We start from the raw sequence: 22,177 nt of genomic DNA, 5'->3' as shown, positions 1-22,177 counted from the left end.
AAAACATAGAGGAACACCAAAAAATTACTTTGAAAAAGGGGGTGAAAAAGTGCAAAGTGGGGGTACAAACTAAATAAGTAGCAAAATAGACTGTTGGGGGGTCTGTAAGTATGGGTGAGGTGTTTTTTGGATTGCAGGTGTGATTTTCACGTTTTTTTAATCTTTACTTTAGCGACTTTAAACCATGCTTGCCCCCATTTTCAAGAACCCCAAATTTGAGAGGACGACTTATGTAACAAAAAAAACTGCTTAATGCTATTCTTCACCACTAGAGCAAAGTCGCTAATTAGAAGACATTGACACACTTTAAGTACCCCAAATAGCTTTATTAGGGCTATTCGGGGGCATGTACATTGATCCCCAATGTTAGTGCATCTTTTAGGGGGTGTCAGGCTGATTTCCCCAATTCTGACAGCACTTTTCGGAGGGTTTTCATTTGCTGTGTTGCGTTTTCGCGTGTTTTGGAATTAAATACGGTGAATAGCGGGGGCGCGCACGATAAGTTTTCGCAGCTAAAATACACAATATATAGGCGAAAAGGCCGGCATGCGAAAAGTATTGCGGGTGCAAAACTAATTGAATACGGGCCTTAGTCTAAAAAAAACTCCCTGCGTTCCTGCTATCCATATGTATAAATAACTCCTACATGGTGTTTAAAAAAATATGGTTTATTTCCATTCTGTGTGTCTAATTATACTGGCGCTGGGGCTTTCAATGTATGACTGGCAGACTGAAGCGATTAAAGCCTTGTTCACTGTGCTGGTTTCACGGCTTCATCAAGAATGCAAAACGACACAGAGCAATAAGGCACTTGAGTAAATCATTAATTTGTACATCCATTTTTAATTTTTTTTTTAAAGTAGAATTCACATTGAATTGAAAGCTGTCTTGAGAGTGAAAAAGTTTAAATTGGCCAAGTAGCGGCAGTAATGATACGGACCACTAGGGGGTGCAATGTGCACACAGTTTAGAGACAGAGGAAAGAAAACACTTTTTTATTACGAAGACATTATCAGATGAAACAAGCTTTGCTGCGATAAATGCCTGGCGGACTTCCGAGTGACTGACAGCGGCAGACAAACCATTAAAGGTAATCAGCCCCTGTATGGAAAGATTTATGCTGTTCAAGTGGAAGGAACATGGGCAGAGATGAAGTCTCTTTGGTGCCAGCGGGTATTATTATAATAATGATGATTATTATCTTTTATTATGTGCATAAAGTTCTGAAAAATGTGAATTCTATTGTCGAACATCTGAAGCACGCTAAGGGAAAAGTTGCATGTGAACAAGAAACTATAGATAGAGAGTATCTCCTGGCCCCTGAATAACGCAGGTGGGTGCGGTTACTCGCGTGCTTTAGTGATGATCTCCCAGGACAAGCACTGAGAATATATTGCTGTTTAACCAGCGGTGTCAGAGAGATCATGAGATTGATACATTTTACTGAGGGGGAAAACAGAACTAGTACAGCGACAGGGCATCTTGGAACATCCAGGAGACTTCCTAATTTTCGGGGTCCCAACCGCCACCCTGACTTCAGAGCGTGTGACAGCAGGAGGTCACAAAGATGGCTCCGGGTCCTGCTCAGGAGCAGCTAGGTAGCTGGACGCCAGGCACGTTCTAACGCTGAGCGCCTCTCCAGTCTGCAGGGTGCCATTCCAAGCACCCCACCGACCGAAGAAGGATGCCACAGGGGAACAGGTGGTGCTGCCCTGCAGGCTTGCGCCCTGGGCGTCGCTATTGGTTGCACAACCCTCCATTGGCCCTCACACACTTCATTAAATGGGCGATATGAGGGGGTTGTCGTGGTGAAGCGATGCTCAGTGAATCACGTCATATTTGTGTCCCCTCTGCCGCCATTCTCTGGAAATCTGGCATTTATTCTGTGTGCAGTCCCTCATCAAATACCAGGACATATTTCACTATTACCATACTATTACTATACTATAACTAACCATACTATAAGCATACTATAACTAACCATACTATTACTATAACTAACCATACTATTACTATAACTAACCATACTATTACTATACTATACCTAACCATACTATTACTATACTATATCTAACCATACTATTACTATAATATAACTAACCATACTATTACTTGTCAAAACTGGACAAGATCAGTTTAAAATTGAAGCGTGTGCGACGCCATCTTGCAAATGGCAGCTAGACTCCATTTTAGAAACAAGAATCTGCAAGACGCCATTTTGTGACCAGCGTCACTTTAAGTTACAACTCAGGAGCTAAGAACAAATGGCAATGTTTTTGTTAATCTACCAAGGACAACTGGAAGAACAAGCTTCCTGAGTAAAAGTAAATAGAATAGACAATGGGTATTTTTACATACAAATTGGGAATCCCTGGATGCAGACAAAGTATAGTTGTGGCAATTGTAATATAATCCAGGCATTGATCTACACAATTGGATTTGTCTGAATCCTAAACAGGTCTTAGCCCCACACACAGACAGGATGGCCCCAACTTCACAGCTTGAGATGATAACACAGTTTCCTTTGAACACAGGAAAGGTGGGGGCCTGCTGACAGAGGGCATGTGGAACTATCTGGCTCAGCATGTCACACTGCTAAAGTGCACCCATCTTCATACACACATTAATACGTCTTTATATCAAACCCCGAATACTCACACATTACATATTCACACATAAGGTTTAATAAGCTTTAAAGTGTATGATTTAAGTTGGTTCAGTTAGTTTAAATGCTGAAAAATAAAGATATTTGATAACTAAGGTATTATACATGCTAAACAAGTCGTGTTTGGTCTTGTACTGATGCGTACTCTTTTTACAGAATTCCGGTACTATCGGTGTGGAGATCGCATCATGCATTCTCGAGTTATGGATCGCAGAGCCTACAAGCAACAAAATGTATATTTTAGGAACTACTCTTAGGATGCAGCATGGGAGGCGGGAGGGAAAAGACCCTCAGTTGTTAGAGGCTGGGCGAGTCTATTTGAACTAGCCTGTTAAATGCACTGTAACATATGCTTCTCCCCTGGGAACCAATGGCATAAGCAAGAAACTTCTCTATTGTCCTGTCTATTCTGGGGGGGGGGGGTATAAACATGTGTGCTCAAACACTGGGTCTTTAGTCTTCTTGCTGAATGCTGATAGACGGAGGTTTTCTTTCTGAATGCCGGGATCTGGTCCAGAGGCGCTGCGTATGTATACTGTACTTGGGGTCTGTATAATTCCTTTGCGCTAAATTGTACACAGATCATAGGGTGTAACTGACTGTCCTTTTACTTGAATAATACTTTGTGCTTTGGAACCACATGTTCTGAGTCTGGAGTCTCTATTTATTGTATGACTGCGTACGCAAATTAGCGTCATCCTTAGAGGTTTATAGGAAGGATTTTAGAAGGTACAGGCAGGGGTATATAGAGGTTCATTTTAATATTAACATACTATACTATAACTAACCATACTATTACTATACTATAACTAACCATACTATAAGCATACTATAACTAACCACACTATTACTATACTATATCTAACCATACTATTACTATACTATAACTAACCATACTATTGCTATACTATAACTAACCATACTATTACTATACTATAACTAACCATACTATAAGCATACTATAACTAACTATACTATTACTATAACTAATCATACTATTACTATACTATATCTAACCATACTATTACTATACTATAACTAACCATACTATTACTATACTATAACTAATCATACTATTACTATACTATATCTAACCATACTATTACTATACTATAACTAACCATACTATTGCTATACTATAACTAACCATACTATTACTATACTATAGCTAACCATACTATAAGCATACTATAACTAACCATACTATTACTATACTATAACTAACCATACTAGAAGCATACTATAACTAACCATACTATAAGCATACTATAACTAACCATACTATAAGCATACTATAACTAACCACACTATTACTATACTATATCTAACCATACTATTACTATACTATAACTAACCATACTATTGCTATACTATAACTAACCATACTATTACTATACTATAACTAACCATACTATAAGCATACTATAACTAACTATACTATTACTATAACTAATCATACTATTACTATACTATATCTAACTATACTATTACTATACTATAACTAACCATACTATTACTATACTATAACTAATCATACTATTACTATACTATATCTAACCATACTATTACTATACTATAACTAACCATACTATTGCTATGCTATAACTAACCATACTATTACTATACTATAGCTAACCATACTATAAGCATACTATAACTAACCATACTATTACTATACTATAACTAACCATACTATAAGCATACTATAACTAACCATACTATTACTATAATATAACTAACCATACTATAAGCATACTATAACTAACCATACTATTACTATACTATATCTAACCACACTATTACTATACTATATCTAACCATACTATTACTATACTATAACTAATCATACTATTGCTATACTATAACTAACCATACTATTACTATAACTAACCATACTATAAGCATACTATAACTAACTATACTAATACTATAACTAATCATACTATTACTATACTATAACTAATCATACTATTACTATACTATAACTAACCATACTATTACTATACTATAACTAATCATACTATTACTATACTATATCTAACCATACTATTACTATACTATAACTAACCATACTATTGCTATGCTATAACTAACCATACTATAAGCATACTATAACTAACCATACTATTACTATACTATAACTAACCATACTATTACTATACTATAGCTAACCATACTATAAGCATACTATAACTAACCATACTATTACTATACTATAACTAACCATACTATAAGCATACTATAACTAACCATACTATAAGCATACTATAACTAACCATACTATTGCTATAATATAACTAACCATACTATAAGCATACTATAACTAACCATACTATTACTATACTATAGCTAACCATGCTATCAGTATACTATAACTAACTAACCATACTATTACTATACTATAACTAACCATACTATAAACATACTTCTGAGGCCTCTACCCCAGTTACTGGGAATACTTCTGAATGTTGAACTGAAGGTGGCTACTAGTGTCCATCACTACAGTCACAGACACAGCCCAGGTACACAGCTGATTACACCTCTACATTGCACCTAGTATCTCCTAATACCAGCGACACTGACGGTTATTACTCCAATCTGCAAACACGTAACACATTACTGCAACCAAACCGTAAATAGCTTTTATTGGTCTGGTGCAAGTTACATTATGAAAGTGAAGGTCTGATGGACAACAATGGGATTACAGCATATCATGTAACAGTAGAACGGTCAACATTCACTAGGTCGACTGGTTCTGAATGTCAGCAGTAAAAAGTCTGACACGGTCATTAGGTCGACAATCATTCTGTAGACATGTATTTAGGATGACGGGGTTATGTGGTCCGGGAAGCAATCGGGAAGCCGACTGCCTATATACCGGCAGCCGGCTTCCCGACTGTCATATCCCGGCAAGGGTGAAATGCCAGGCGACTGGATGTAGACGCCCGCATTTCCCCGACGCCGGGAGAGCGGCATCACGATCGTAGTGATGCCGGGCGCCGCGAGCGGACAGCCGCGGGGGGGGGAGGGTTAGGGCTCCCGGGGGGGACTTAGGGTCAGGCACCCCCCTGGGAGGGTTAGGCTAGGGGGAGGGAGGGTCAGGGTTAGGCACCCCCCCGGGGGACTTAGGTTTAGGCAGCGGGGAAGGGGATGGTTAGGGTTAGGCACTTGGGGGGGGAAGTTAGGGTTAGGCACCCCTAAGGAGGGTTAGGGGGGTTAGGTTAGTGGATACTTACCTATCCACGATCGGGATTTCCAGCGCTGTCGGGCTTCCGCCGTCGCACTCTGCTCCTGTCGGGCTGACGCTGACGGGAATCGAACCGCCGGCCATGCGGCCGACGGTATATCATACCAATTCCTGTGGTCCACACGGTCGACCACCTAACCCACGTCTTCTACGTGCCATTTTCTTATTCAGGTTTTAGCGCTGACAATGTGTCTTTTAGACCATACATGCCAACTCCCCCCGGAAGGTCTACATTTAGGGGGAGAGCTCCCGACCTCCAGACACAGTTAGTCAGTCTCTCACTGCCGCCCACTCCCTGACTGAAGTTGGTGGCTCGGATGACACAATACACAGCGAATGGTGCCAGCCAAGCCCCGCGGTGATGCTATGCGGGACCACGGCGCCTGCCCAGGGCTGCCCCTTGTAGGACTCTTGCCGGAAGGGGTTCTAAAAAAGCTGCTAAGTGTGCTTTAAAGATTGGGCGTAATAATGAAGGTGGGTTTCTACGTAAATGGTCACTTCGCTTTGTGCAATAAGTTTCTCACTGTGGATTAATTAATGGTCAGCTCTTCTGGGAACAATAAGGTTGACCGTCAAAGAATTGATCTCCCCCCAAATCTCTACTAGTGGGATTACAGTGCAACCAGTTAGATCTCTTACAGGGAAACGGTACAGGAATAAATTCTAGGTAATTCCCAGGATGAATCTCCAGCCCTCACTCAGCATGGGCGTTCTCAGTAATGCTTACCCAGACACACAAAGTTAGCAAGTCAGGGAACGTGATGCTATAATTGTGATGGGCGGCAGGAGGACATTTATATCTGTCAGCCCAATTTAATTCTTAGCCTGTGCCCCTCTCCTGACAGTGTAATGTCAAAGTCTATGTCTTTTTTTTTTTATGACGTGCCCTATTCATTAAAAGGCAAAAATTCTGTCGATGCTCCAGGAACGGCTGTTTTCGGGGGACTGGTGCATTTTTGCAAACACAGGGTCTCATTCAGACCCGCTCGCAAGCTCCTGATCGCTCGCAAGCGGGTCGATGTTTGGCTGTGCGCATGCGCAGCGGTAGCACTGCTCGAGCGCAAGCCCCGGAGCGAGAGAAAAATTCTCTCGCTCCGGGGCTCACTACAAAAGGGGCGGCTGTCGATGTTGATCAACAGCTTGCCCCGTTTTGTAGGCGTGGCGGGGGGGGTGGTTTCACAAACGGAGGCGTTCCCAAGCGAACGCTTGCAGTTTGTGGGCGGCCCCACTGACATCACCAGTCATGTCAGTGGGAGAGCTTCCGGCTCTATTAGAGCCAGAAGCTCTCTGGGGCTTGCGGCAGAAGAGACCTTAACACAAGGGTCTCGTCGCGACCATCATCCTGGCCGCTCGTTAAGGCTGTGGGTGGTAACCCACAGCCTAGCGAGCGGCCAGGAGGCCAGATCATTTTTTAGATGCGGCCGCCCTCATTCAGAGCGAGTGCACACATTTTGCGAGCGGCTCTGAATGAGGTCCACGGTCCCTTATAACCTATATATGGGGACTGCGTAAAAGCCCAATTTACTAAGCTCAGGGGGCGTTAGCCCATTGCAGCCTTTGGGCGATCGCCTTACATTTTTACTTCACTGGGAAGGACTCCAATGGCATCGGGGGCAAGATAAATTTTACCCCGTAAAATCGTTCCAAAGGGCTGCGAGGTGCGGCGATGAGGAATGTAACGTTTTCTGGAGTTTTTGGTAAATATTAATAAATAGGCTCCTCAGGATCAAAGGCTCACATTTTTTTTTTAAGAATCAGCTGGAAGAATTTAGAAGCCGGTTGGTAATTTCTAGAACCCAGAAGAAATGGGCATCAACGGAAATCTGTACAAGGTATTGGGGGAGAAAAGTGGACTTGTCCTGCAAAATGCAAGGTGCTGTGTATGAAACGGCAATTAAAAACAATGAACTGATATACGCTATATGCTAAATTTCCCGGTACGTCGTTATGGAGATATCGGTTAGTCCGTAATTGTGAAGAAAGCGTTCTTAATATGCCCAATATAATATCTGTCTTTCACCCAATTTGTAGGACATAGAGAAGAGCCACTTTATAGCTATAATGGCTGACTCTACCCTCAGCTACATAGGGGCAGATTCATTTAGTCACCGGTTGATGTGCGCAGATGCGAGCAGAATTTAGCGTATCTGCCGCCTCGGGGCTGTAGTTGAATAGCTTCGAGCTATTACCTGGGGGGACAGACCACGCGTGTCAGTCTGTGGCTGATTGAATATTCCCCACAGTATACGTACTGTACTGCGTATATTGTGTCCCACCTGCTCCTTCGCTGGGCCCGATTCAGAGATGGACGCAATAGCGATTTTTACACAGATTGACCGTTTACCATGCGTGTAACCTGCACTGAGTGTGCGCTACGATTGTTTTGCGATTACGCCTGCACAGAGGACACAAACGCAAAGTGAGTGACATTGTAGTCAGCGTTTGGGGGGAGGTACCGGGGGGTGATCAGAAAAACGCAGGCGTGTCTGACCATTTAAATGCGGGTTACATAGGCGTGTAAAAATTAGCCATAGCGATATGCAGCATGAGAGCGCTCTGCGTGTCAGGGGAGCTGCAGTGTTTGCGGCTGGTCAAACCTGCCGCAAGGCCAAGATGGCTGCTCAATTTGCGTCGATGTTACCCATAGTTACGCAGGTAAGCGACGCATGGGAGAAGGCAGCGGTGGGTGTTCCTATGCTCGGGTATGCTTTGGAACCATTAGCATATTTTCGCAGCTGCGATCGCATTGACGTCCTTCTCTAAATCAGGCCCTCCGTCTCTTTTCCTTCCCATTAGTATCCTCCTTGGTCCCCTTCTCTCCTCCCTTTACACCACTTCTATCTGTGAACGGAATCGGTATGTAATTCCAGCCGGACCTATTCTCAGTGGACGTAATACCACGCCGGAAGCCCGAACAGTGGAGACCCCGACTGGGGCTGGTAAGCACCCTAACCCTCCCCCCAACCTAACCCTCCCTTAGTGGTGCCTAACCCTAACCTCTCCCCTGGTGGTGCCTAACCCCCCCTTCCCGCACCCTAAACCTAACCCTCCCGTGGGGTGCCTAACCGTAACCTCCCCCAGTGGTGCCTAACCCTAATCCACCCTTCCCCTAGCCTAACCCTAACGCTCCCCGCGGGGGTTAGGCCTCTTCCCCCGCGGCTAACAGCTAACAGTCCCCACTTACCTTAGTTTGGGATGCCGGCTGTCGGGATTTCGGCGTCTGGCTAAAGATAAGTGTCGAGATTTAGACGCCTATCTTTAGTACCAGGTCGAACTTCCAGCGTCGGGATTCTGACAGCCGGCATTCCGGGCGGCGGTAAGTTAACGGCATCCCCCAGTGAACTTATCAGATCATTTGGCCTCCAATGACACCTCAATGCCAACAAGACCCAAATTTAACTATCTTCCCCTTCTGGGAAAAGATAATAAAAATAATAAAAACATGTAGGAATGTTTAAACAATAAAGCAAATGGAAACCAGTCTGTTCAAGAGCCACAGTAATGGTTACATCCCAATGAAGTCACCACCTTACCGTTTGATCATGTTACGGGTGAACCATATAGATGGAAACGAGTCCTTCAGCCTAGATCTGTAGTTGCGGTTTAGGTCTCGGCCGGTGAGAGAGCAACGATAGTTGCCCACGATGACGCCGTCCGGGTTTAACATGGGCACCACTTTAAAGACAAAGTTCTCTCTTAGCATTTGAGCGTCACTCTGGGAACTCAGAATGTAATCTAGGAAGCCTTTCATCACCCAAGAACTGTTGGTCTCGCCCGGGTGAACCCTGGCCGTCAAAATCACAGCCTTCTTCTGCTTTGGTTCCTCAGTGGCTGGAGAGGGGTTGGTGATGGTCAGTACGTAAACCATGTTCCCGGCCAAGGAATGGCACAGGACCCGGATCTTGCAGTACCTGGAACGCTCGGGATCGTTGGCTATTCCGGCCAAGTAATCCTGGAGGTTGGAGTACGTATAAGGGTAACAGTGTGCAAAGTAGCAAATGTCTCTATTGTGTGAGAACCGGAAAGTCCAAGAGAGGGAGTAGTAGGATTGTCCATCTTGGCCAAAATTGTTCTTGTAGTACTTGATCTCATCCCCGATTCTATGCCAGCCGATCTTACGGGTGTTGGCTTCAGTCTCGGAGTACATGAGGGGCTGCATGCCGTGGTTGTAGAGACTTGTTCGCTTCATGAAGTTGATGATGGTGAAACGGTAAGGAACGCCTGCCCTGGTGTTCTTCACTCTGAAGTAATACCACTGGGTGTGCCGGTTTGTGTACAGGTCTGTGCGCAGGGTCAACTGATAGTCGTAGTCACCGCTAGAGGGGAATACACACGTTAAAAGCTCAGATTACTGAAAGACAGACAATGTTGTACTGCTAAATTCAGAGAAACAGGAATAGATGACAAAGGCCGCTTCAACCTGTACATTGTGCTAGGAAAGCAGAATACAAGTATCTTCGAATATTTTTAAAAATTTATGACACAGCGTGGAACCCGAGCGATTGTTTGCCATTGCGCACTTGTGTAATCTGCACAGCCCATGCGCAGTGATTGTTTTGCAATTACGCCCTCTCAGAGGATCCACTCGCAAAGTGGGTAGCAGGTAGTCAGCGTTTGGTGGAAGTCACCTGGGGGGGGGGGGGACGGAGTTGGCTAGGAAAATGCAGATGTGTCCGACCATTTAAACGCAGTTTCATGAGCGAGCATAAATTAGCTATTGCAATCTCCTTCTGAGCAGGAGAGCTCTGCGTGTTAGGAGCGCTGCAGTGTTTGAGGATGGTCAGCATGGCTGCTGATCTGCGTCGATGTTATAGATGTTTACGATGGTGCGCGACATCAGACGGATATGTGAAGCAGCAGTGGGCGTCCCTATGCTCGCGTAAGCTTTGGAAACATTAGCATATTTTCGCAGTTGCGAACCGCGCAAATGGCAGCTAGGGTGTAGTGATGCACTTTATAAGTGACATTCACCATCTCTCAATAAATCAATGAAAGACAATCGATCGTTACTTACATCGGGTGATTCTACCATTGTAGCTTACCGATAGATTAGCCAAATTTAAGTTTATTGCACTCTTCGCACATTTGACCAAAGTACTTATCCCAGCATTTTTCAGAATCTGCATTTTCTTCCTAGAACTACTAATATTGTATATAACTGGCTAAGGGGGTCATTCAGACCCGCTCGCGAGCAAAGGACGCTCGAAGGCGGGTCGATGTTGCCCCACTGCGCATGCGCACGTCGGAGGGAGCTCCGTCGTGCGCATGCGCGAGACCCGGATAGCGATGGGCTCTCCGTCGCTCCGGGTCTCGCACCAAAGGGGGCGTGCTGTCGATGTTGATTGACAGCACGCCCCCTTTGGTGGGCGTGCCGGGGGCGTGGCTGCCAGACGGAGGCGTTCCCATGGGAATGCCTACCGTCTGAAGCCGGCCCCACTGACATCACTAGTGATGCCAGTGATTTTGGCTCTGATAGGCTGGGCTTGCGGCAGCGAGACCCTACCGCAGGGTCTCGTCGCAAGCCCGATGGTCGCGATGGTCACAAACCATCGCAACCATCTTTTTGACCGCTCCATTTTCAGGTAGGAGGGCACTGATTCAGAGTCAAATGCAAAAAGAACTTATACAGAAATTAATTTGATTCACTCCACTGTTCTCATGCTCAAACCTTTCTATTTAACTACAATCACCTGGCAACAAATTGTCGTTCGCCTCTCCCGGTACACAACGTGGCGGGCAACGCACTGCCAGCAGGTAGTAAACATAACATGGACATCTGGAATTGTGTGCGCTCCCTGTAACACGCACGGCTTCTGTCAGCTACCAGTGTGAAGGCTGCACGCTCTCCCATTACTATGCACAGCAACTAACTGAATTTATGGCAATTTATTCAATAAAAAGCAGACAGCAGCTCCACTGACAGGGGGAGAAAAAAAAAAGCTTCCCTGCTGAGAAAATAAAAATGCTAATGTGGGTAATAGATTTCGTGAAATGGACCTGACTGGCTCGGATACATGTCTGCGCAATTAGCAGTCGCCGGCAGAGGGAAAACTGCCTGTGATTGGCTTGTCGCAGTTCTGTATTCAGGCTGGACAAAAGGCTCTGCCGCAGCGGTACGCTCCGCTCCACGGGACGCTTGCACTCATCTGGCAACGAAATGAAGTAAACTTATTTTTGCAAAGGACTCCTGGAGAAGATTATTAGAAGTTGCTTATTGTTCCCAGATCTCACCACTAGGAGGCAGAGCAGCTCAGTGAATTACCCCCATCAGGCATAGGCACGGAAACCTGTATTCTTTTCCATAATCATTCGGCAAAGTGCAAACACTTATAGCTTGCAAACGGAATTTCTCAAGATTGGGAAGAATCGATTTTTACCATGTTAAACTAATGTGAGCTGTTACAGGGAGGCACAACAGGTTTAATGTGCACCTGTTACATATTCTGCTATATACAGTAGATACCAATGCCGGGAGCTGAACCAACATTCAAGTTCCTGTCCGTAATTGACGCATTACACCAAGCTTGTGCGCCATGGTGGCACAGTGGTTGGCATTAACGTTGCTGGCGTCACAGGATCGATTCCATCCAGGGTACTATGAGTGGGGTTTGTATGTTCTCCCCCAAGTTTTTTATGGGTTTTCTCACATACTGGCAGGTTATTCGGCTACTCTCAAAATCAACTTGTGTGTGCTAGGGAATGTAGACAATTGGGTTTATGCAACAGCCTGCAAGATGCATGCAGGGGCGAGATTCAGGCAAGGCTGACAGTATTTTTAAAGCAGCAATCATTTAAAAGGCAAAACCTGGTTGAATTTGCCTTTTCAAATGATTGCTGCTTCGTCAGAGTCACCGAAATCTTCTAGCAAGCTGTGATAGAATGTAACCTTAGAATGTAAGCTCCTATGAGCAGGGCCCTCTACCCTCTTGTGCTTCTCCTTACTCTACCTTCATCTACTTCTTACTCTCTACCAGGGCACCTAACACTTGGTTGCTCTGCATTGTTGCTTATCTGGGTGTTATGGTCAGGTGCATAAATATTGGGACATTGACAGAATTTTCATATTTTGGCCTCTATTCACCACCACAATGGCTTTGAACTGAAACAAACAAGATGTGCTTTAACTGCGGACTTTCAGATTTCATTTGAGGGTAATTACATCCAAATCAGGTGAACGGTGTAGGAATTACAACGGTTTCTATATGTGCCTCCCACTTTTTATGGGGGTATTAGTAATGGGACTATCAACTCAAAAGCTATTTCATGGACAGGTGTGGGCTATTCCCTCATTATTTCATTATCAATTAAGCAGGTAAAAGGTCTGGAGTTGATTCTAGGTGTGACATTTGCATTTGGAATCAGTTGCTGTCGACTCTCAATATGAGATCCAAAGAGCTGTCACTATCAGTGAAGCAAGCCATCATTAGGCTGAAAAATGGAAACAACCCCATCAGAGAGATAGCAAAAACATTAGGTGTGGCCAAATCAACTGTTTGAACATTCTTAAAAAGAAAGAATGCACCGGAGAGCTCAGCAACACCAAAAGACCCGGTTGAATGAGTTGTGATATTATTAGATGCTATTGCAGGGGAAATTAAAGGAATCCTTATGTCCGGAGATTGTTACTTACACCTGTACCACTTTCTGCAGATTCCCGCTCTCAAATCGAGACTCAAACACCAATGTGGTGTCAGGCTCTTCACAACTGTGCGAGGAGTCGGACCTGAGGGGGCTGCGATTCCCACCCACACGGGAGCACATGAAGTAAGATTCCTTCCACCCTGAGGGAGAAAATGTAATGAAAAATTCAATGCGGTCACTGGAACAGAAGTAGTACAGAATAGTGAGAGAAATGCAGAGGACACAGAAAATGTGAGAGAGAAATGCAGAGGACACAGAAATGTGAGAGGGAGATGCAGAGGTCACAGAAATGTGAGAGAGAGAAATGCAGAGGACACAGAAATGTGAGAGAGAAATACAGAGGACACAGAAATGTGAGAGAGAAATACAGAGGACACAGAAATGTGAGAGAGAGAAATGCAGAAGACACAGAAATGTGAGAGAGAAATGCAGAGGACACAGAAATGTGAGAGAGAAATGCAGAGGACACAGAAATGTGAGAGAGAGACATGCAGAGGTCACAGAAATGTGAGAGAGAGAAATGCAGAGGACACAGAAATGTGAGAGAGAGAAATGCAGAGGACACAGAAATGTGAGAGAGATACAGAGGTCACAGAAATGTGAGAGAGAAATGCAGAGGACACAGAAATGTGAGAGAGAGACATGCAGAGGTCACAGAAATGTGAGAGAGAGAAATGCAGAGGACACAGAAATGTGAGAGAGAGAAATGCAGAGGACACAGAAATGTGAGAGAGAGATGCAGAGGTCACAGAAATGTGTGAGAGAGAAATGCAGAGGACACAGAAATGTGAGAGAGAGAAATACAGAGGACACAGAAATGTGAGAGAGAAATGCAGAGGACACAGAAATGTGAGAGAGAAATGCAGAGGACACAGAAATGTGAGAGAGAAATACAGAGGACACAGAAATGTGAGAGAGAAATGCAGAGGACACAGAAATGTGAGAGAGAGACATGCAGAGGTCACAGAAATGTGAGAGAGAGAAATGCAGAGGACACAGAAATGTGAGAGAGAGAAATGCAGAGGACACAGAAATGTGAGAGAGAGATGCAGAGGTCACAGAAATGTGAGAGAGAGAAATGCAGAGGACACAGAAATGTGAGAGAGAGATGCAGAGGACACCGAAATGTGAGAGAGAAATACAGAGGACACAGAAATGTGAGAGAGAAATGCAGAGGACACAGAAATGTGAGAGAAATGCAGAGGACACAGAAATGTGAGAGAAATGCAGAGGACACAGAAATGTGAGAGAGAAATACAGAGGACACAGAAATGTGAGAGAGAAATACAGAGGACACAGAAATGTGAGAGAGAAATGCAGAGGACACAGAAATGTGAGAGAAATGCAGAGGACACAGAAATGTGAGAGAAATGCAGAGGACACAGAAATGTGAGAGAGAAATGCAGAGGACACAGAAATGTGAGAGAGAAATACAGAGGACACAGAAATGTGAGAGAGAAATGCAGAGGACACAGAAATGTGAGAGAGAAATGCAGAGGACACAGAAATGTGAGAGAGAAATGCAGAGGACACAGAAATGTGAGAGAGAAATGCAGAGGACACAGAAATGTGAGAGAGAGATGCAGAGGACACAGAAATGTGAGAGAGAGAAATGCAGAGGACACAGAAATGTGAGAGAGAGAAATGCAGAGGACACAGAAATGTGAGAGAGAGATGCAGAGGACACAGAAATGTGAGAGAGAGAAATACAGAGGACACAGAAATGTGAGAGAGAGAAATGCAGAGGACACAGAAATGTGAGAGAGAAATGCAGAGGACACAGAAATGTGAGAGAGAGATGCAGAGGACACAGAAATGTGAGAGAGAAATGCAGAGGACACAGAAATGTGAGAGAGAGAAATGCAGAGGACACCGAAATGTGAGAGAGAGAAATGCAGAGGACACCGAAATGTGAGAGAGAAATGCAGAGGACACCGAAATGTGAGAGAGAAATGCAGAGGACACCGAAATGTGAGAGAGAAATGCAGAGGACACCGAAATGTGAGAGAGAAATGCAGAGGACACAGAAATGTGAGAGAGAAATGCAGAGGACAGAAATGTGAGAGAGAAATGCAGAGGACACAGAAATGTGAGAGAGAAATGCAGAGGACACAGAAATGTGAGAGAAATGCAGAGGACACAGAAATGTGAGGGAGAAATGCAGAGGACACAGAAATGTGAGAGAGACATGCAGAGGACACAGAAATGTGAGAGAGAAATGCAGAGGACACAGAAATGTGAGAGGGAGAAATGCAGAGGACACAGAAATGTGAGAGAGAAATGCAGAGGACACAGAAATGTGAGAGAGAAATGCAGAGGACACAGAAATGTGAGAGAGAAATGCAGAGGACACAGAAATGTTTGAGAGAGAAATGCAGAGGACACAGAAATGTGAGAGAGAAATACAGAGGACACAGAAATGTGAGAGAGAAATGCAGAGGACACAGAAATGTTTGAGAGAGAAATGCAGAGGACACAGAAATGTGAGAGAAATGCAGAGGACACAGAAATGTGAGGGAGAAATGCAGAGGACACAGAAATGTGAGAGAGAAATGCAGAGGACACAGAAATGTGAGAGAGAAATGCAGAGGACACAGAAATGTTTGAGAGAGAAATGCAGAGGACACAGAAATGTGAGAGAGAAATACAGAGGACACAGAAATGTGAGAGAGAAATGCAGAGGACACAGAAATGTTTGAGAGAGAAATGCAGAGGACACAGAAATGTGAGAGAGAAATACAGAGGACACAGAAATGCAGAGGTCACAGAAATGTGAGAGAGAAATGCAGAGGACACAGAAATGTGAGAGAGAAATGCAGAGGACACAGAAATGTGAGAGAGAGAAATGCAGAGGACACAGAAATGTGAGAGAGAAATGCAGAGGACACAGAAATGTGAGAGAGAAATGCAGAGGACACAGAAATGTGAGAGAGAAATGCAGAGGACACAGAAATGTGAGGGAGAAATGCAGAGGACACAGAAATGTGAGAGAGAGAAATGCAGAGGACACAGAAATGTGAGAGAGAGAAATGCAGAGGACACAGAAATGTGAGAGAGACATGCAGAGGACACAGAAATGTGAGAGAGAAATGCAGAGGACACAGAAATTAGAGAGAGAAATACAGAGGACACAGAAATGTGAGAGAGAAATGCAGAGGACACAGAAATGTGAGAGAGAAATGCAGAGGACACAGAAATGTGAGAGGCAAAAATGTGAATAAATGAATGAGGCACAAAAAAAAATTATTCAGAAATTATTATTATTCAGAAATGTGTGTAAATCCGTAGACATTGAAATGTAACAGAAATGTGTAGGATACGGACATGCGAGATTGAATGTGGACACTGAAATGTGAATAAGGAAGCAGGGGGAACAAGAAATTCAGAAGTTACAGATAAGTGAGAGAGAAATGCACAAGAAATTTGGAGGAAAAAACATGTGAGTGAGTGAAGGAAGATACCACAATGTGGAGAATACAGAAATCTGAGGGACACTCAGGGGTAAATTTACTAAAGTGACAGTTTTTAGAAGGGAGTTTAAAAAGTGATGTTGCCCATAGCAATCAGATTCTGGCTATAATCTTCCAGAAGGTGCTACTTAAATGTTAAGTAGAATCTGATTGGTTGCTATGGGCAACATCACTTTATAAACTCACTTCTAAAAACTCTCACTTCAGTAAATTTACCCCTCAGAGGCTACAGTGGGTCAGCTCAGAATTAAAGAAGAGAGCACAGGAAACATAAAACAGAAAGCAAAGGGTTTTGGAGTATGATAGAGAAATCAGAGGGAGATTGGACTAGATTTAATGTATGCAGCCATCTAAGAGACTATGAAGGTGAAAGAGAATGTCCTTGGCTTACAAAAAATAAAAACGAAATCCAAAAAGGTGTCAGATAAAGAAAACTGAAAATGAGGCAAATAGATTGGATTAAGATATTACTGAGTGCAGGACAGGCATGAGAATGGAGAGACAAGAAAATTGATGAACAGAGAAAAACAAAACTTAAGGGGCTGTAACAAAGCAGAATTTGTATAAACCACTGATGGCAGATAATTCTCAGGAGAGGGGACAAATTATAGAGAACGAGATCAGAGGGACTAGAAATAGGGATTTGGGCTGGATTAAAACAGAGAACGGTAATGAACTCATGATGAATACAGAGAGGGAATTAAAAAAGAAAAGCAAATAAAAAAAAATTCTATAAGAGCAAAAAGATGCGAGAGCAATGGGTTAAAGAGTGGATCTCTACGGAGCCAAAAGACAAACTTAGCATAAACACAGAAAAAAATAAAAAATATCAGTATGATCTATAGTAGCATACTACAAAATGGCTGACATTATCAGGTGACACACATTCTGAGAGATTCCATAGCAACTACGGTCAACATAGACTTCGGGATGGATGATTATGTCATGCAGAGTAGGTCACTTACATAATGCAACGCAGAACCCCATTGGTTTTCCGCCACTGCACCCGGATGGCCTGTCAGGCACCGAAGCACCGTAGGGTGTATGGCACATTGTGTGGAGAGACGGAACAATCTCCAGAGGTGCAACAAGTTTAACTTCAAACACCATACCACATTCATTCCAACAAACATTTCTGTTTTTCTCCTAACACACTACTCAGTTTAGCCTCATTTACGGGTTACATTAATCATAGGAGAGTGGAGTTAATGGAACCGTCCTTTTTCCACGTGGCAAATTTGTGTGAGAAGATCTTTATTGTTCGAAAGTCGAAACGCGTCAGGTTAATGCATTACTAAGCCAAAGCACAACATGTGGGAGCAAAACGCGTCCTGAAGAGATCTGAAGATCGCCAGGTCTGAGCTGGTTCAACATTTCAGTCCTGTACCCCCGAGTGGCAAAGGCTCTGCCACTCTTCAAAACAAAAGAACACCCCTGCTCTCAAAACCTCCTTATCTATATCCAATAATATTACTCCGCAAAATGAAATCTAATTTTTGCACTGCTCTTCAAAATAAGCTGTCACGACCAGAGTTGTTGTACCTGGCGGTTTGCGGTCTCTGCCTGTGTGGGTGCTTTGGCGCGGTCCTAGCGGTGAGGGTGCTGCTGTGTGGAGGTTGGCGCGAGGTGCGGGTGGTTGTTCCAAGGGTACAGGCCATCTGGTGACATGTGAGACTGGCAGCATTGCCACGCTGGGGACTGCTGGGCGCCGCCATCTTGGTTTTGGGCATGTGACCTGAATAGGCCAATCAGGATGGAGCTTCTGCATGGTACTCTCAGCAGCCTATCATGCACTTTCCCATGGTACATTAGGGTGTTCAGCACGCCCTCTAGTTGCCAGTGCAACGTGTACACAGCGCAAGCTGTGTGAGAGTTCTCTGTGCTCTCAGTGTGATTATTGCAGTCCCAGCAGTGCTCAGTTTCCTGCTCTGTCTCCACCTCAGGCTGTTCCCGGATACACACATCTACCCTGCTATACCCCGTTACTCACCCCACGGTTTGCGATCCCTCCAGCTCTCCGGACACAGAGCCCACTCCAGTACTTCAGACCTCTGTTCCTCAGTCACACCTCCATTGGACTTTGGGCCTGATTCAGACCCACTCGCGAGCGGCTGTCCGCCCGCAAGTGGGTCGATGTTCTGCACTGAGCATGCGCACGACGGAGGGAGCTCCGTCGTGCGCATGCGCCAGACGCGACGAGCGAAGGACTTTCCTTCGCTCGTTGTATCTGATCAAAGGGGGCGTGCTGTCGATGTTGATTGACAGCACGCCCCCTTTGGTGGGCGTGCCTCCCTGACGGGGGCGTTCCTAAGGGAACGCCTACCGTCAGAAGCCGGCCCACTGACATCACTAGTGATGTCAGTGGGAGTGATTTTGGCTCTGATAGAGCCAAAATCACTCCGGGCCTTGCGGTTGAAAACCTCAACCGCAGGCTCCGGCTCGGAGTTTCGATGGTCGCGATGGTCAAGACCATCGCGGCCATCAAACTGCACGCTCGCATAGGCTGTGGGTGGTGACCCACAGCTATACGAGCATCCAGGAGGACGCTCCATAGTTATGGAGGACGGCCCTCATTCAGAGCGTGCGCTCTGCTCAGAGCGTACGGCTCTGAATGAGGGCCTTTGTTTTCTCTGCCTAACACCTGTTTCCAGCTTCATTAATTGGACTTTGTTTCCCTGCCAGTCACTTGTAATTCAGCCACACATCAGTTGGACTTTTTGATAAATATATAAACTGGCAGAAAATAAACGTTTCATGAATCATAATACTCCTATTAAACCAGCTGCATTTCAATACTGCAAACCCGTAACAGTTTTCTCTCCTGCATCCACCCCGGGTTAAATAAATAATCCAAACCTGACATAAACCAGCTTAGTACATAGCTAAGAACGCTTTCACTCCGCCGCTCTTCATGCACTCCCCCGCCAACATCTAGCTGGTTAAAAACCACGTTCATTGGCAGAAATTGCGGTTTGCACTTGCGCAAATCAGCGCACACGGCCGTACATCACAGCAGACTTTCGTGCTTCATTAATCATCCCTGAAGACACGAGGCTCAAAGTTACTGCCCACTTATTTGCCATACATAGAAACATGTGCAGCCAATTAAGTTTAGGAGCTCAACTCTTTCTGTACTTGTTTCTTGGTCATGTCGTTGCTCAGAGCAAGTAAAAATTATGTGTATTCATTTCCTTGTAGCTGAGAAGTAAAATGCCACACAGCAGACTCCAAATGATAGGGGGGGCTTTCTGCGTGGGGGAGGATTATTTCACAATGTAGCAGAGAATATTGTAGATGCTCAAAATATTAGCAATTAAGGCACAGTTCTCAAAGCGAGCCAATGAATCGCAGAATCTGTGACATTTCCAAAGAGCGTTTTATGGAGCAATTATTATTTTTTTCCCCCCAAAAAAATGATTAGCTTAAAAATAGAAACCGGGACAGGGAGAAAGGCAAAAATAGAGTGACAGCAAAACAATTGCACACGCCGTGAGTCACACACGTCTTTTGGTAATAAGAAACTGTACAGGATTTAATCAGTTTAGGTAGCAAATGAAACCATTACATCTCTGTAGAGATATAAGTTCTCCGCGTCTCATCTACATATTAAGGGGATGAATTTAAGTGGAAATTAGCAAATGGATTTGTATGAAGTTGTTTTATGATAACAGTATCAACAGGATAAATTGGAGAAACAAAAACAATTATCGGAAAATACTTGCCACGACATTACATAAAACCTGAAAAAGGCATTTTCTAAGTGGAGCTTAATAATGAATAAATTGCACAAGACCGTAATTGCGCTGAATTCCGTGTACATGGGTACTGAAAATGAGTTTATCCTGCAATGCAAAAACTGGGCGCGCCAAAGAGCTTGCAATCTACAGCCTGCACAAGAGAATAACCTGCCTTCCTTACACTACACGGAAGCCTAGCAGTCGCAGAACATCCAATTTAATTGGATTGTTAATATTCTGAACGTGCTTTCAGCGATGATTGAACTGACCTTGTGAATTTTATCTTTTGGGCGTTAAGGAAAGTTTTATTTCCATTATAGGAGATATCTAAATATGGAAGTTAATAGGCACAACTGGAGACATTTCAGTGAAGACGTGTCTTCCTTCCTACATCCCATATTATTATATTATGAGGGTCACAGAGATGACCTCAACCTGAATATTATATACATAATTGTGGAGAATAAAGGAAGACAGTTGATGCACCCCATTCAGATATTACATGCGTGCAGATTACAATGATTAATGGTTTTAAATATATGTTAGTGTTATTAATAGTATAGCGAGGCTAAGGTCCTGATGAGACGGTCGCACGTGCAGAAACGGGCGCAACGCTCCAGATGAATTATGAATCGATATTGCGATTGCGAATACGCACGCAGATCTGCTGCGAACATATGCTAACGCATGCAATCGCACAGCCGGCATAGACACGCCAGTACCTCTATATCATATCCGTAATACCTTGCAGTTCTGCGTATACATCGGGAACATCGGATCAGAATTACAGCAGGTCTGACCTCACTCAGAAATTGCTAACCTCGTCGCACGCAGTTAGTACACAAGCTGCGTATGCCGTCGCAGTGGGCAATTTACGCACGCCCATGCAACGGCGTTCAAATGGACTGGCACGTCTGTGTTTCTCCGACTACTCCCCCATCACCACCCCCCAAACCCTGACTACCTGTCACTCACTCTACGATGGCTTTCCGTGGTCTGCGCGATCCCGGCGAGGTGCATCCGCATGCGCAGTACGCAGCAATCGGTCGTCTGCGAACGCTATTGCAATAGCGATCCATAATGAATCAGGCCCACTGCGCATGTATCGGAAACTGCAAACGGGGTCTGCGCATGAGTTGCGCAATTCATCCACAGTAGCAAGTAACTCCGTGCAAGTCACATCTCGAGAGGATGCCGCTTTTCGTGAAATGTGCGTTTCCGAGGGGAAAGTGGGCACAGACCACGGGGACGTACATAACAGATGCATCTCGGTGGAGTGTCACGTGCATGTAGCCCGACTTCCATGCTTGCTTGTGGCGCTCAGGCGCAGATTAAAGGACTGTTGTAGACGGATCTTTTGCGCGTCGCATGGGGCGGGTGCAAGCCCTGACACCAATGATGGCTGCTATGGCCGTAA

At 44.4% G+C, this 22,177-nt stretch overlaps 1 protein-coding gene across 5 annotated transcripts in view; it reads right to left on the bottom strand.

Moving 5' to 3' along the window:
- AGBL3 (AGBL carboxypeptidase 3) overlaps positions 1-22,177 on the bottom strand; it is a 141,845-nt gene that overhangs the window by 48,529 nt on the left and 71,139 nt on the right. For 4 of the 5 annotated variants that reach the window (XM_088459305.1, XM_088459304.1, XM_088459307.1 and 1 more), the window contains exons 6-7: positions 13,543-13,693; positions 9,446-10,228 (exon numbers count right to left, since the gene is read on the bottom strand). In XM_088459305.1, coding sequence (XP_088315431.1) covers positions 9,446-10,228; positions 13,543-13,693 — 934 coding nt within the window. The remainder of the gene's footprint in view (positions 1-9,445; positions 10,229-13,542; positions 13,694-22,177) is intronic. The other variant, XM_088459308.1, reaches the window with a different exon arrangement.

This window comes from Taudactylus pleione, unplaced genomic scaffold (assembly GCF_031769625.1).
Source record: "Taudactylus pleione unplaced genomic scaffold, aTauple2 ptg000903l, whole genome shotgun sequence".
NCBI classification, from domain to species: Eukaryota; Metazoa; Chordata; class Amphibia; order Anura; family Myobatrachidae; genus Taudactylus; species Taudactylus pleione.
Note: the sequence above shows the minus strand (reverse complement) of the source record. Positions and strands in the feature narration are given on the sequence as shown.